This window comes from Cyclopterus lumpus, chromosome 19, assembly GCF_009769545.1.
Source record: "Cyclopterus lumpus isolate fCycLum1 chromosome 19, fCycLum1.pri, whole genome shotgun sequence".
NCBI lineage: Eukaryota > Metazoa > Chordata > Actinopteri > Perciformes > Cyclopteridae > Cyclopterus > Cyclopterus lumpus.
In genome coordinates, this window is record NC_046984.1 from 12,324,438 (window position 1) to 12,340,066 (window position 15,629).

At 46.9% G+C, this 15,629-nt stretch overlaps 1 protein-coding gene across 3 annotated transcripts in view; it reads right to left on the minus strand.

Moving 5' to 3' along the window:
* Window positions 1–15,629, minus strand: part of LOC117748851 (zinc finger MIZ domain-containing protein 1-like) — a 105,274-nt gene that overhangs the window by 36,916 nt on the left and 52,729 nt on the right. For all 3 annotated transcript variants that reach the window (XM_034558955.1, XM_034558952.1, XM_034558954.1), the window contains one exon: window positions 224–344. In XM_034558955.1, coding sequence (XP_034414846.1) covers window positions 224–292 — 69 coding nt within the window. In that variant the 5' untranslated portion in view covers window positions 293–344. The remainder of the gene's footprint in view (window positions 1–223; window positions 345–15,629) is intronic.

A 15,629-nucleotide genomic window follows, 5' to 3' on the forward strand; every position in this document is an offset into this window, starting at 1 on the left:
CCGCCTGAAATACGTAAATGCAATACTCGAAGTAGGACGTTTTCCAAAATGCAAACGCTAAAATAAGGAACCTGTACTTCAAGATTTACCTCGACAATCTTCATATGTCATTTGTCACTTCCCACCTGTATCACATGTAATAGGTAGCATAAATGTGCCTAATGAGGCGATCGTGTCAAGCCCTTACATCAAATAAACCAGACAGCCGACACAACACTCTCACCTGTTTGATACACAGCAGACGGTCATTGGTCTGCTGTATGTGTCTGTCCATCGACGGAATCGAGTTCATGTTGATTGTCCCTCTTCGGCCTTCTACCTGCCAGCCATTAAACTGGAGCGCTCTGCAACAGAAACACACACACACGTGTTAAAGCTCACCTCCTCTCTGCGAAGCTGCCAATCCCATCACCACCAGGATATTGCAGTTCAGTGTGTACATATATGTGTGTGTGTGTGTGTGGGGGAGGGGGGGGTGTTGCTGTGAACTGAGGAGGGAGATATTGATTTGGCAGGTGACAAGCACCTCAGAGAGCCCAAAGGATGACATTCCTCTCAGCTCCTGTGACACCCTTAACAAGCCCTGGCAGTCGCCCCCAAACGCTGCGAGACACCTTCGAAGAGGACACAGTGGATGGCTTAGAGAGGATGTCTGACCATGTTTAAAGCACCTCAGGGGCCAAAATGAACAGAGGTGGAGGGACACACACACACACTCACACAATTTGTAGAGCCCGGCCTCAGAAAACTGCATGAAACCCTTCCATCCCGGCCTGTGAGAACATTAACTTGGCATGTGGTTCCCTGTTTACATTACTTAGCCATTATGTAATCTTTGGTTAACAATTATCTGTACCCTGGGCCCAGACATGCTCTACATTTCATTTCTCCCTCCCTCTCCCACCGCTCTCCAGCTACATAAGAGTTCCTCTAACAAAACCCCTTACAGCGCACTATTGATTTTGGAGCAGCAGCTTATGGAAAACCTCTTTCTTTCACTCTTTTTTTCCTTTTTTTTCTCCTCTCTCTCCAGAGGAATAATTTTTCACGGAAGGCAAACAACGAGGCTGTGATCTGACATGCTACATGACATTATCACAAGTTAAAAAGTATTACAAGCTACATTAAAGGTTATCAGCTTTGCCCGCGGGGGTCTGATTTAATACTGCTTTCAACATCAAATACATATCACATTCAGGGTGTCAGCTGTAACTCATAGTGACCTGCAGCTTCAAGTGGAGGGGTCAGTGAATTAACACGCACATGTTTGGGTGGTTAGTGGAGAGTGAATCCCTCCATCTTTACCTCCATCTTCTTCTGACCCCCCCCCCCGCCCCCCCCCCCCCGCCTCAGTCCTCCTTTATCTCATCTTGTCTTAATCTTTCCTTCTTGCTACTGCAGGGCCATCTCTTCCTGCGGCGCATCATCTCTCACTCAAACACTCGCCCCCATCACTCAGAGCCCTCCCACCCTCCGCGCCATCTTTCTCCATTACCATCACACACTGAGAAATTTCACTGCACAAAGTACCGGTGAGTTGAGAGGGGGGGGGGGGGGGGGGGGGGGGGGGGGGGGGGGGGGGGGGGGGGAGAGAGAGAGAGAGAGAGAGAGAGAGAGAAAAAGCAGGATGCTGCACCATACTGATAATGCTCACTTAGGGGTCTCTAGCTGGATTTAACGGTAGGGCCAGTAATCTACTCCACTCGACAGCTAAAGAGCTTTTATGCTACCTATTGGAGCTGCTCATGCCTGTACTTGAGAGGAAAGAAGGGCACACGAGTGACTTCCTCTCCATAAATTAGACAGCTCATGAAAAGAAAAGAGCGAGCCGGCTCGGAGGAGTTTTCTTCCATTCCGACTGTCTTCGCAGAAAGAAAGTATTTGTTTGTCAAAACTTGAGGGAGGACTTAGTCGGACCCCTTTGTGACTTGGCGAAATTTTGGGGGGTAACTGTGGTAATATAAAAAGGCATTTGCGTCAACAAGCCTGATTCAATATATTTTTCTTCCAAAAAGAAACATGCTGAATTCAAGATGGTACAAAGGTTAATAGTGAACCTATTATGAATCAAATACAGTCAATGAATATCTTCAAATGCATCAACACCACCTCTACTAGCGGAATTACAAAATCCGGTGTCTGTCAATGAAGACATTGGGTCACACGAGAAGAAGCGTCGTCCTGAGCTGGTATGTGGCCGTGCACGGACTTTCTTCACACACCCCTCTAGTGTTTGCTGCTATAACACAGCCCACTCTCTCCGTGCCAGCTGATAGTGAGCTGCTCCTTGGCGAGGGGCGGCCCTGGACCATCGTGCCCCTCAGCCACCAGCAGGTGTCTCCCTGGCCCTTCAAAGGCCTGTCTAGTGGCACAAAGAAGGCGGAGCGGTGTTGCTTTAAGCCTTTACAAGCTCTACAAATCCTCAGCTGCTGCTTCCTAACAGGGCCCACTCAGCCCGGCAGTGCCTGTCTGACCTTGTGGTTATTGATGAGGGAGTCGACCTGCTCTCTCCGTCTCTCTCCCCTCCTGCCCTTCACTTCGCTCTCTCTCTCTCTCCCTCTTTTTCCCTCTCCATGTCATCCCTCTTAGCTCCAACAGTGAGTTAAAATGCCCCTGTTTTTTCTGTTAAACACACGTTGTAATGACACTCCTGACCTCCACGCACTGGGAAAAGCCCAGGTCCATATATTTACATGTATTGCCTTCCCCAATATCATTTTTTTTAAAAGTGTGAGATGGCAGTGTTGGGGAGTAATTTAATTTTCTTGTTCTAATTAAACACTATTCCTTTGTTATATCTTTAATGACTAACAAGAGCCAAATTAAAGATTAAACCCGCGATGCTGTGGAGATATGACAACAGATGCAATTATGAGGCTTCACTCTACTTCCAGCCTTTTTCTCCTCCTAATTTACAGATGTTATCGTCTCTGCGCTGTTACCTAATGTGAACCTATTTGCCGTGATTCCGCTAGTTACCCCAGAAACCCTGCCGCACGCCTTTGGAGGGGAAATCGGTGGCGATGAATGCGTTACTTGAGCTTGATTTACTAAATTGCGCGGCGGGCGTTTCACAACAAGTAGAGAGCTGCAGATTCCTGCACAACAAAAGAGATGTAGGGGGGGGGGGGGGGGGGGGGGCTTGGAGGTGGGAGGGGAGGAGGGAGACCTGCTTTCCTTCCCTATTCAAGGGGGAGCTAAAATATATGTATTGAGTGGGAGCTGTAATAAAACGAAACGGGTGAGGAGATGCAGGCTGGGAACAAATATGAAAGGCAGTGGAGGATGGCGGCAAGGTGATGGAGCACCACCGGAGGATTGGATGAAATTATCTCTTTATAATCAGGGGGCTTCTGCATGGCTGCCTCCTCCATTGCCCAGTGACAGATGAGGCCTACCTCTTCAAATGGGCTTTTCACAGCCCACCTCTGGGGTAAAACAATGTTTCTCTTCCCCCCCCCCCACACACACACACACACACACACACACACACACACAGTACCACCACTTCAAAAGTTTTGTTTCCGCACGGCACCCCGCAGAGGACAGGATTGTCTCCCGTCAGGCACGGGCCCATGTTTGTCACATTACGTGATCACGTTACATAAGTGTACCTTGAAAAGGACTGCGGATTTAATTTGATGACAAAACTGTGGCGCGGCGGGGACTGGGAGATGGTGACGCTAAATAATGTTGAATGAAGACACTGAAGCAGAACATTATCTCCAGTAAGTAAGAGGGATTGCTTTTTTGAACTGTCACAATCTAAACATTATTTCAGACACCCAAAACCCCGACCCTGCATCTTCAAACAGAGTTTCGAGCCCGTTAATGCAACGTTGTGCGCCTCTGCTCAGCAGGATGAAAACAGTCTGAGGGGGAGAAGTGTAGACAATGATTAGCTTTATCCCACCATCACAGCAGAACAAATGGATCACGAACCCTCGCTGCTTTACACAGTCTCTCAGCTGAGCTGTCAAGGCACAGGGAAGTGGTAAACAGATTTAATTTATTCATATAAATGGCTTGTGAACCAAAACAGTCAGGCTACTCTGGGGCCGGGCACAGTGCTGCTATGAGTATATTACCAGTTCATTACAACTTGGGATGTAAGTACCTTTTGGCTGTTGGTTATGATAACATGTTCATGAAAGTCATTGCTAAGATCCGGGAACTTGATGCTACAGGACAAACATACCATTTTGGAGGTAAATGTTCCTGTAATGGTGGCAATACCACCTGACTGAATTCCCCCAACTGGGAGAACACAGTGTTGTTAGTATTACTGATGGGAATGGTATCAATGATCAAAGTGCTGATGTAATTTTAGTACTAAAACACATGAAATACATAAATACAAATATATCCCTTTAAAATGTTTAAATGCCAGACATATGATGTCCTCTTGTACAGCCCCAGTGAAAGTGACATCACAGGATTGGGTTCCGAACTATTGGAGGTCGCAAAATCAACTTGTACGTACACACGTCACAGAGACCCTTCCTCCACAGAGACGCCGAATATCCACGTGAAGTAACAATAAGCAAAACGCATTTTTGAGAGGAAACGTATGCTTTCAGCGAGACACAGGCGTGTTTGAATAAAGACACATTTCTCGCCTTTTGAGGGACTTGGCCGAAAAGTATTGTAGTCGGAGGTTGGCTACAGGTGTAGAAAGACGGCACTGGCCACCATCCCGACCTCTCACACACACACACACACACACACACACACATTCTCACCTTCCCGTCAGTGCTGCACCGGCATCATGATACCATAACAACACCCTCAGTCCCTCCTAATGTGCTTTACAACAACACTACAGGCAGGGTGTTACACCTCAACAGAGCTGTGTGAAACACCCCCCTTAACCAACACACACACACACACACACAAATCGAAAGCTCAAAGTACTGCTGACACTATTAAAACAGAACACGGTGGCCTAAGCAGAGGAATCGGCATCACTCTCGCACCTCGTGGCGACACGTTAAGACGTGCTGCTCAAGGTGATCGCGTCCCTGCGTGTCATCCATTGTGGGTGAATTAGGCAATACGGGGCTAATCTGCGCCATCATTGACTAGGACTCGACTGTTTGCAGCACTTGCTCGAGGGCAATAAAGATGAGGGAGGAGGAGGATGAGGAGGAGCAGGAGGAGGAGGAACCAGCTATTCAGCCTCATGATATTAATGAGCTTTGATTCCGAGATATGTCTTGTTTTCTTCCGACTGTTGGCCAAGGCCGACGTGAAAGCTCCCCTTTAATTAACCCAACATTGTAGGGACGCCGTTTTCTTGCTCCGAGGGAGGGGTGTTTAGTTTGGAGAGGGCAGATCTAGGACTCCAGGTGTCTGCCTGGTTCTCCGCCTGGTAAGTGGCCAGACAGGCAGGGAGGACAAAGCTGTGTTTGTTCGACGGAGGAAAAAGCAGAGAGGATGGAAATGTGTACGAATCGGCGCCGCTTCCATTGTTGCTTTACAGAATGTGCCGTAATCCTCGGCAGGCTCCATCCAGAGCTGGCACGCAGGATAATATGAGCTGCCTCCTGCCTGTCCCACCTCCCTGCTCTACCTCCCCTCCCATCAGCCCTTCTCCATCACCTCCTTCTCCCTTCCCCCATTTCTCTGCTGCACACACATACGGACACACAGCCACTCAAGTGCATACACGCACGCACACACACACGCGCACACACACACACTCTCTCTCTCTCTCTCTCTCTCTCTCTCTCTCACACACCTCCCCACATGGCTCCTTAACAGGCTTGGGAATGGATTTCTTTTATTTAATGTGGTTTGGTCTGCAGCTCCAGCGGCAACCATGAGCAAGGGTGGGCTCGCAGTTGTGCCACTCACACACACACACACACACACACACACACACACACACACACACACACACACACACATCCAAGGAGCCCTGCTGCGTTTGTCGCTGTTCACTGATCTCTCCCTCTGTCTTTCTCCATCTCCCATTCTCCCTCTCTCTCTCTCTCTCTCTCTCACATATACCCACATTCACTCCCTCCCTTTCCTGCCCTCTCACTCTTTTTTTCATGACAGCTCACATAAGCAAGCCTCCTGGATTCCTGTGGGAGCCCCACGTTCAGTACACAGAGATTGTTCAGCCATCAGGCACATCTGCAGCGTGATTAGAAAAGCAAAGGGAGCATTGTGGTGGGGGCAGGAGGGTGGGGTGGTTGAAACCCCCACCATTGCTGCTGCTGCTGCTACACCCCCAAATACACACTACCCCAGCAGCAGCAGTAGAAGAAGAAGAAATCAGAGGTTTTGGGATCATAGAGGGGCCTAAGCAATATCTCCTCTCTAACCAAGTGTAACGTTTCAGCAAGTCTCAGAGGCCGGTCGCCGCCTGCGATATGAAAAAAAAAAGAAAGAGAAAAAAGGGACAAAGGCAGATGGGGGGCCAGCCTCTCTTCACCACCAAGCCCCCACCCACCCTCCAAATCGCCCGGCTACCAGAGCAAGCAAGGGGAGAGAAAAGATTGTCCCATACATCCCACACGCAAACATGAGGAGCATCAGTGGTTTCTCCGTGTCCTGTTTGCCCTCTCCCGCCTCCTCCAAACAGCTACTCTTTTAATTTCCTTCCACCCTTACGCTAATAGCAGAGGAGGGGAGCGGGGCGGCCAATTCCCCGGGGGCGCTGGAGGCAGCACAGATGAGCCACATGACTGCGTGTCGCCTCCAAAGAACCCCACCATGAAAAGAAGAGAAAAGCTGAAGCTAACAGCTAGCTAGCTACTAGCCTCGTGCTCTCTGGTGCTCCATCAGAGTCACAGCTTGCTGCCAAGCTCCCCTCTCTGCTCCGCAATCCTCCAGGAATGTTGGAGGCATGTGATGATGATGATGATGATGATGAAACCAGCGAGCCAAAGTGTAAACCTGCACTGACTGTTGCGATTGAGGCGAATTTCGGCACTCAATATTTCACAAAGAAAGCCGCTGCGACAACCCTCAGCCCCCAGAAACACTTTGTGAATCGCGAGCACAAGAGGCAAAGTCAAAGAGGCATTTTGTTTCCATTTCAGTGAGTGATATTGGTGCTGTGTATGTGCTGACACTGTTTCAGACAACTTGTGTGCTTTTCTTTGCCCTTCTTCCTTTCTCTGCTTTCTTTTTTTATTGCCAGTCTCCTGGTTTATTATGCATGCAGCTCATGTGTCCCTCCTGTTCATTTCCCACATACCATGCTTAATCCGGGCAGCTAAAACTTTGAAATAGCGTGAGCCGCAGACGCAGCCGCTACCCAGGAGGAGCCATTATGAGGTCTGGGAGAGAGAGACTGATAGGGCTAGGGGGAGGAGTGACAGGCGAGCTGCAAGATACATGGGAAGGAATTCAAAGAGGGCTGAGAGCAGAACACAAGGGGTGTACGCGTTTGTGTGTTTGCTGCCTTCGCAAGTGTGCGTACGGTGCGGCGTGCGGGCAGTGGTGAGAAGTCAGGGAAAGTTGTGTGTGTTTGCCGGCCCGTGTGTGCGTTTGATTGGGTTATTGGTGTGGGCCGGGGGATGGAGGACCTCCTGATCTCCATTGTGCCAGTGACCTTTGGCCTTTTGTGACTGAGTGAATGGGAGGAGAGAGGCGCAGGGAGTGAGAGGGAGAGATTTTTAAATAGTGCATGAGCTCAACCTGCCCCGACTCTGATGGACAGCAGCAACTTGAGCCTTTTCTGTTTCACCGAAGACGCCTGTGAAGACATGCCATCAAACCGCCAGCACTCATAACGACCTCACGAACATCTCTATTTTAAAATGTCACCAGTCGACTGTCTGAATCTTGGCCTGCTTTCGTATATATATATATATATATATATATATTAATCATTATATTATTAAACATTATCGGTGTCATCAATCAATTAATTGTTTAATTAATCTAGCGAGGAAGAAATAACAGTCTTCCTCTGAACAAGGAACCGTTTAATTCAATTAATTAATAAAAAAGTACACCTTTTGCACATTGTGGCCAATGTCTAATATTATTCACGTTAAATTAATGAAATGCCCCTTAAAAAAAAAATCCATTCTTTCGCTCAACTAACCAATCCACAGATTTATATTCCATTCATGTTGACGACATCACACAGAATAGGCGAACCTCGTGTCCCAACGTTTCACAGGCCACTCCACAGGACCTGCATTGGGATCCCCTAACTGGCATGGCTCATAAAAGATCTATTTATTTATTTTGTTGAATATCAGCACGTTGTTTGATAACCTCGCTGAGCAGACTGATCCTGTGTTAACAGCTTGCTCGTATCTGCAGCCATCGGTCCCTCAAGGGAGATGCCTCTCATTCCACAAATGTGCTCAATTAAAAAGAGCGGAGTGCTTAGAGAGGGGCAGCGAGGGGCCATTCCCTGCGCCTGTTTGATCTGGATTTCCTAATTGGTCAATGACAACACATTACCAGACAGGCGGACGCTTTATCCGCAGAGGAGGCTTTTGACTGCAGCGGTTCGGCCTATCTCCCCCCCCCAAAAAAAACACATACAACACCATTCATGATCAGGCAGAGTGTGTGTGTGTGTCTGATCGTGTGTGTGTAGGTGGAGAGGGGGTTAGGCAGAGGTTAGGTCGCACAGGCTGCCGTATATCAGTCACAAATCTTCCTCATGGAGGACCACCACCATGTGATGAAAACAGACAGACACACAGACCTCCACCTCCACTCCGCGGCCTCCGATCGTGTCCACAACTCGACACTTGCCCCGCTCTAATTTGCCAGAGATTGCGGGGCTGCCATGTTTTGATTGCTATTGTGTAAATGAATCGGTAAGCCTCTCATCTCGCGTGTGTCTGTGAAGAATGCCAATGCTTCTGGGAAGAAAGAAAGAAAGGAGATTCTCCAGGGGAGGAGGCTACGCAGACTCCTCAATCAAACAGGGAAGACTCCTCTTTTCCCCCCAATATCTTCTTTTTTTTGTGCAGGATTATTTCATTTCAACGTATATTATTTCACCCCATCCTACTGTGTGGTGCTCTTTGTGAAATCGCTACGGGACAAACAAAACAAAAAACTAAAGACAAGGAGCTTGCAAGCAGTCTCAGTGATGCGGATGACTTGTTTGTAGAACAGTATGTCTCATTTTATATAATCTTACAGCGAGCTAAAAATAACATCAAATGAATATTGAATGCCAGGACAGAGGAGGCGTTATGCAATTCAAGACTTGGGCTGTCAAATGGAGCGATAACAGCCCCATCCTCACACACACACACACACACACACACACACACACACACACACACACACACACACACAACACACACACACACACACACACACACACACACACACACACACACACAACACACACACACACACACACACACACACACACACACATACACACACACACACACACACACACACACACACACACACTTTCATAGACGCTAAAGAAAAGAAATAGCTTGCACAAATGCTTTATAATGTGGAGAGTTGTCTATTTATACCATTTTGTGTCATCAAAGGGTGTTTTCAGCTTATTAGAACACCCAAACGAAATATCACTCCTTCAATAAAGCAATGGTGAGCTAGAGAGGCTTACTTCCCCATGTCATTACTATACTATAGTGTGTGTGTGTATATATATATATATGAAATATATAACTATAAAAAGCAGAGACGCAGCAAATCCTCACATTTGTGGAGTTGAAACCAACATAGGTTTGGAATTTATACTTGAAAAATTAACGATTAATGAATTTTCAGTCGACTGACCATACATCAACATACATGCACCCCTTACTATTGAAGAGAGGACCTTTCTTCCTGCATATCAATAGTATAATATCCATATCTTGTATGTTCATGGGTGTTGTTTAGCTACCATCCATCTAGCTGTTTGCAAAGAGCAGAGCCCCGCATTATCCATCAGGGAAGTTGAGATAGCTGACAGGTGAACATAAACAATGCTGCCTGCAGGAGCACGCACACACACACACACACACACAGAGAAGGTGTGAGAGGCAGAAAGACACTGAGGGAGAGAAAGAGAGAGAGAGACCCACTGGATCAGAGAGGGGGAGGAAATGAATGCTGCAAGAAGTGGGAAAAAGTGGAGAGATTCCGTATCCTCCTGTTTCAGCCCCTCGAAAACTGCTGAACCATCAGCAATTTCAGGCTCGGTCATGAATCTCTCCCTGCAGTGCTATGCTTCCCCCCCCCCCTCTCTCTGCAGAGGTGTGCGGCCTTAGTCACCTGGCCGACACACACACACACACACACACACACACACACACACAACAACGTGAAGCTGCTGCGTGATCAGGCGACTATTTACACTCCTCTGTGCAAATCAAACTTTGCATCTTCTTTTCCATGACTGCCGTCAGGAGCGAGGTGATATGGAAAGCGGTTGTTTTTACAGACGCACAGGTGAAGAGCGACCCCTGAGCAGACGGGCTTGTCCTGGGGGATACAGGACAAGACGCCGTGGGACAAAAGGCGAGGGGAGCGCATGCACACACGCCAGGACACAAGTAGAAAGTGCTGAGCATATAATTAGCTAATCCAGTAGAAAGCACAGATAGGCAGTCACTTAATTAAAATGATTAATTAAGGGCAATAAAAAAAAAAAAAAAAATGTCCTTCGTTCAAAACTGCCGTCTATAATTACAAGTGACTCCCTCTTCTCTGTGGCATGCGCGTACGTTTTGCATGTGAATGTGTTTGTGTGTGCGCACGTGATCGGTGTACCTCGATGAGAGGGAGGGAGAGAAGTCAGTTTCTGCGGCTCATTCAGCGTTAGGATCCTCGACTAATGAGATTAGTCAATAATGGATTGAAAGCAAGCAGCCTCCCCTCGCCGACACAATGGCCAGACAGGCTGCCCTGTCAGCGACACATCCTCCACTGGTCGATGCGCTCACACACACACACACACACACACACACACACACACACACACACACACACACAGACACAGACTTAGAAACACATCTAAACAACAAGGGCCACCTTTTTAACATACAAATTGTGTTATAGTATCGAGCGGCTCCTATTTGAGACGGTGCTACGTGCCTTGCAGGCCGCGGACAAGTCACCCTGGGATATGAATTGAAATTGGGAGCATATCTCGTCTTGATCGGCGAAAGAAAAAAAACAAAAAAACAAGATGGATATTGTCGACGTCATGCCGGGCCTTTTGAAAGCCTTAGATCTCTTTCATCACATGAATGAACACTTGGTAGTGAACGCAGAGAGAAAAGGAGTCCCGCTCGTTCCTCCACCGCCGAGTGTCTGAGCCCAGGAAGGACAAACAAGTCTTGAGAGTTGAGAACTCTTCTCGTCTCAGATAAACAAAAGGCATGAAACGGGCTTTAAGGCCTGCCACAGCACAAACAGAGCTCTTTTCCAACGTGTGAACAACCTGTTCATGAGGGTAACATAACCTTGCGCAAACAAGAACCGTGATGCATGTACAATAGTGAGCCTTACATAAAGAGGTGCTTTAGAGCACCAGCAAACACCACAACTCAATTGCCTGCTTGTATTCATGTTGATCAGAAGTCTGCTGTTGCTACTATTCAAACTTGCTCTGAATGACAAAGTGCGCAGCCTGTGTTTTTTCTTGCCCTGGGTAGCGTCTGTCAGGCTACAATACTGGCTGTCCTCCGATTGGTAGTGCTTGTTGGGGCGACACACAGCCTGAGCAGAAGACCTGCAGATTCAGCTGGAAATGCATGATAAGGCAGTAAATGACTATTTGTAGTCCACATGATCTATTGTTGAGTGCCAGTGTTCTATTAAGGAAAACACAGTAAGAGTAATCGAGACTACTGCATTAGAGGGATGCATTATATGTACAGCAATTTGCATCTCATTTTAAATTCTTTTCATGGACTACCATTGTTATGGAAAGCGTGATAACGAAGTTCATAAAAATGTGTCATTTGCTAGGTTGAAATAAATGTATATAAATGCAGGGAACAGCAGTAGGTGTTGACCAAGCCCACAGCCTTGTCTGTAAGTGTCGATGTCAGATCCTATTCAACACAGTAACATCCAGATTGGCATGTATGGCACTGAGGTGTGTTGGTGTTCCTGTCAGGCAGCCTCTCTGGCTGGGGTCAGCATCGGGCTGTCAAAGGTCAACCCCCTGGTAATTTGTTTTACCGCTACCCCATCACCATCCAAACACAGGGCGTCGTATCAGGTAAACCAATTATTATCAGACATGAATCGGAGGGCAGAGAGGTCCCACATGACCACTTCCTCTATTATTAGCGGTGGGTCTCTTTCTCTCCGTGAAAAGGCACCTTGTCCCCGAGTCCCGGCGTGTGTCTTTTCTGCCGCTTAACAGCTGCCAAGTGACTCATTTACCTGCAATGTGCAATTCTGTGTGGAATTTTAAAGGTAATTTAACCTACATTCAGACAAGAAAATGAATTAGGCGCCGCCGTTTCTCTCTCCCTCTTATTTCACCTCCCTCTTCCCCCCGTCTCAAAAGCATGCACAAGCAGTCAAAACGGCGAGCTTTCTCCTGCTTAGTATTCAGCTGTAATTCTCCAGGGTGGACACCATGCTGTGTTGACAATCTGCATTTTGATTGGTGTACACTGGAAGTTTCCGACACGGCTCTTGAAAAGCGGATGCATCGGAAAACAACACAGAATGGCCATTTAAGAAATGGATATTTAGTCGACTGCGCCGTGGAATAGCAAATAACTCGGTGAGATTTATCTTGTTTCATTAACCAGAGCCGGCGCTGACACGAGGATATGATGGGACACTGATCGTTTGCTGCGCTGCGACTGTGTTGGCCAACATGGAAATGCCAGCGATATATAACCCTCTCAGAGAGCCATTTGTACAATCTCACCATTAGGAGCCACTTTGTTCCTGTAGCCCCTCTGGCCTCAAACCAGGCTTCCGCCTCCGATGGCTGTAACCATAGCAACTGCCTTCATTCAACACTTGCAAATAATGAAGACAATGTGTTTTCCATTTAGATGAGCTTTTCTTTCTTTTTTTACTTCAATAAGATATGGAGAGTCCAGTCTGACTGTTTCATTAAGGGGGCTTAACAACATGATTCTTTTTGCTGGATGCACTGCGCGATCTGAATCACGGATTAAATTAGTCTGGTGGGACACGAGTCAATACCAGTGTTCAAGATCCAATATTATGTTCAGCATCTAAACTTGGAAGAGCTGTTTTTCTTCCTGGCCTGGGCGGATTTGAGCGTTGTAGGGAGAAACATCAAGAAAAATGGAGCAGCGCCTCAAGGCAAAAAGAATTTAGTATCTTGATCACACAAAGCAAAAACTAAAAGTACAAGGAAGGCAAATGAAGAGTAGAAGTGTGGGCTCGTAAAGGCATTCAATAGCCTGCCGATTATATTTGACTCATAGCCGTTTAAGCTGCACTGCACCGGTGTACACGACTCTTATCATTCCTGTGAGTAATTATAACACGGTGCTCCCCGAGTTAATTGATATCTGCAGTTGCCACTGTACATAGCGCAGTGCAGACTTGATACTGACATTTCGGCTGTGATCACGTTTACTTCCAGATACAGTGATATACTTTGTAACCCGGTTCATCATCCGACTACCGTTTGGGGGTTTCCGCCAGACATAGTTTCCACCAGATGTATAATGTTATCACAACCCAAAGTAACAACGGTTCAACAGTGAAAATAAGAAAAGAGTTATTGTTCGACTACTCGCTTTTATTATTAATATCTTCGGGTCAAATCCTTAAAAAAGTGCACACAAACATGCGTAGTGGAAAAGAATGGAAAAGAACTGTGGGGGGCAGGAGTCTCCTTGTTTGTAGGGAAACCTCCCTGGAAGCAGAGCCAGCTATCCAGGCCAAAATTAATTCAAGAGTTTTACAAATCACCAGACAGGAAACATGGTGTTGTTCTCCACTTCCACCTCTTCTCCTTTCGCGACCCAGTGAACATTCTTTTGTATTCGCTGTGCGGTTCGCTCACAAGGAAAAAAAGCCCACAGAGCAGATAGTTCCTCTTAATTCCTGGATGGCGAGAGTTTATGTTGCAGAGTGAAGTGCCGCTCGTTGCCTCACGTGGGCGCGTCTGTGTTAACACAAACCCATTTAGGACTATTGACTGGAGGAGCTGCTGCTACCAATAGAGTTCCTATGATTTCTGAGCTCTCTGTGAACCTCCAGTCTGAGGATTCTGTTCTTTCCTGACAACGGAGCGGTAACCTTTACAGAAAAGAAAAGTGCAGGTTTGTTGCTACAACAAACAGCGCGGTGAGCTCCGGTAGCTGGTGTGTGCGCGAGGGGGCCACAGTGCACCGTGATTGATATACAAGAGATAAAACACTGTTTGACTCCAGAATCCGGCTCCAATCACACGCTCTCGGTGACGCACACGCCGCACGCTATCTCCGCCACACACGGGCCCCGCGCTGCTGATAAGCGAGGCCGAAGCCGTCATATCTACCTCTTCTGGAGGAGTTTCTTCTTGAATAAATAAACTACTTCCAAAATAAACACATCTTACGGCTTTACAGTGCGATCTCAGTAGCCGAAGTGGAGACTGACGGCGATACGGATTCTAATTCGGCAATTAGTCGTAGATGGAAACCTTATTAAGAATAGATTTTTCAAATGTGAGGATTTGCTTTCATCTCATTGGAAATTTGAAATCTTTGGGTTTTGGACTGTTGATCGGACCCAAAAAATCTCCTCGGCTCTTGAAACTTGTCATGGGCATTTCCAATTATCTATTCAAACATGTTCTAAGTATTAATCAGTTTGTGAATCAAAATAGATTGATACAAATTGTAAAGTAGCGACCGTAGTCCTTCCCTTAATGCTGCAAAATAGACAAAACCCACTTCAGCATGTAGCTGTTCATTACTTGAATATTGTAAAGCAGCACGAGGAGTTTTTATGGAAAGCTTGTATGATTGGTACACTTCAGCTTTATACGGCGCATGTATTTTGAACGAGACGAGCCTTCTTGATAGAGATGGAGACTGCTGGCATGACTGATGATGCATTACGTCTCAATTGGGTGTTTGAAAAAATATATATTTTATGTGGGTCCTTTTATCTTTTGATGTGATCACAAATAAATGATATTGGTTAGGCTTTTAGCCATTTGTGGTCCCAAGACATTGTGGATTCTTTTAAAGGATCACGTTTAAGCACAGTCTCTCTTTTCGCTGCCTGTAGATATGCAAGTAATGTAATAATGTAGTGGCACGTCTTTACGTGGTCATATCCAACACAGAGGCTCCACCATCGCTTCTTATAGGGTCTGAATGTCACTGCAAACACACACACACACATACTAAAATAACAAATACAGTTAAAGCACTTCAGAGTGTGGACACTGAAGCTAAAGGTTAAAGAAAACACAACAAAATTGAAGACTGCAGGAGAATTCTGATGAATGTTACACGCACACACACACACACACACACACACACACACACACACACACACACACACACACACACACACACACCACACACACACACACACACACACACACACCACACACACACACACACACACACACACACACACACACACACACACACACACACACACACAGACAGAGGGACGGCGGCTGCAGCGAGCCTGTAAGAGACCACCAGGTGTGACCGATTCAT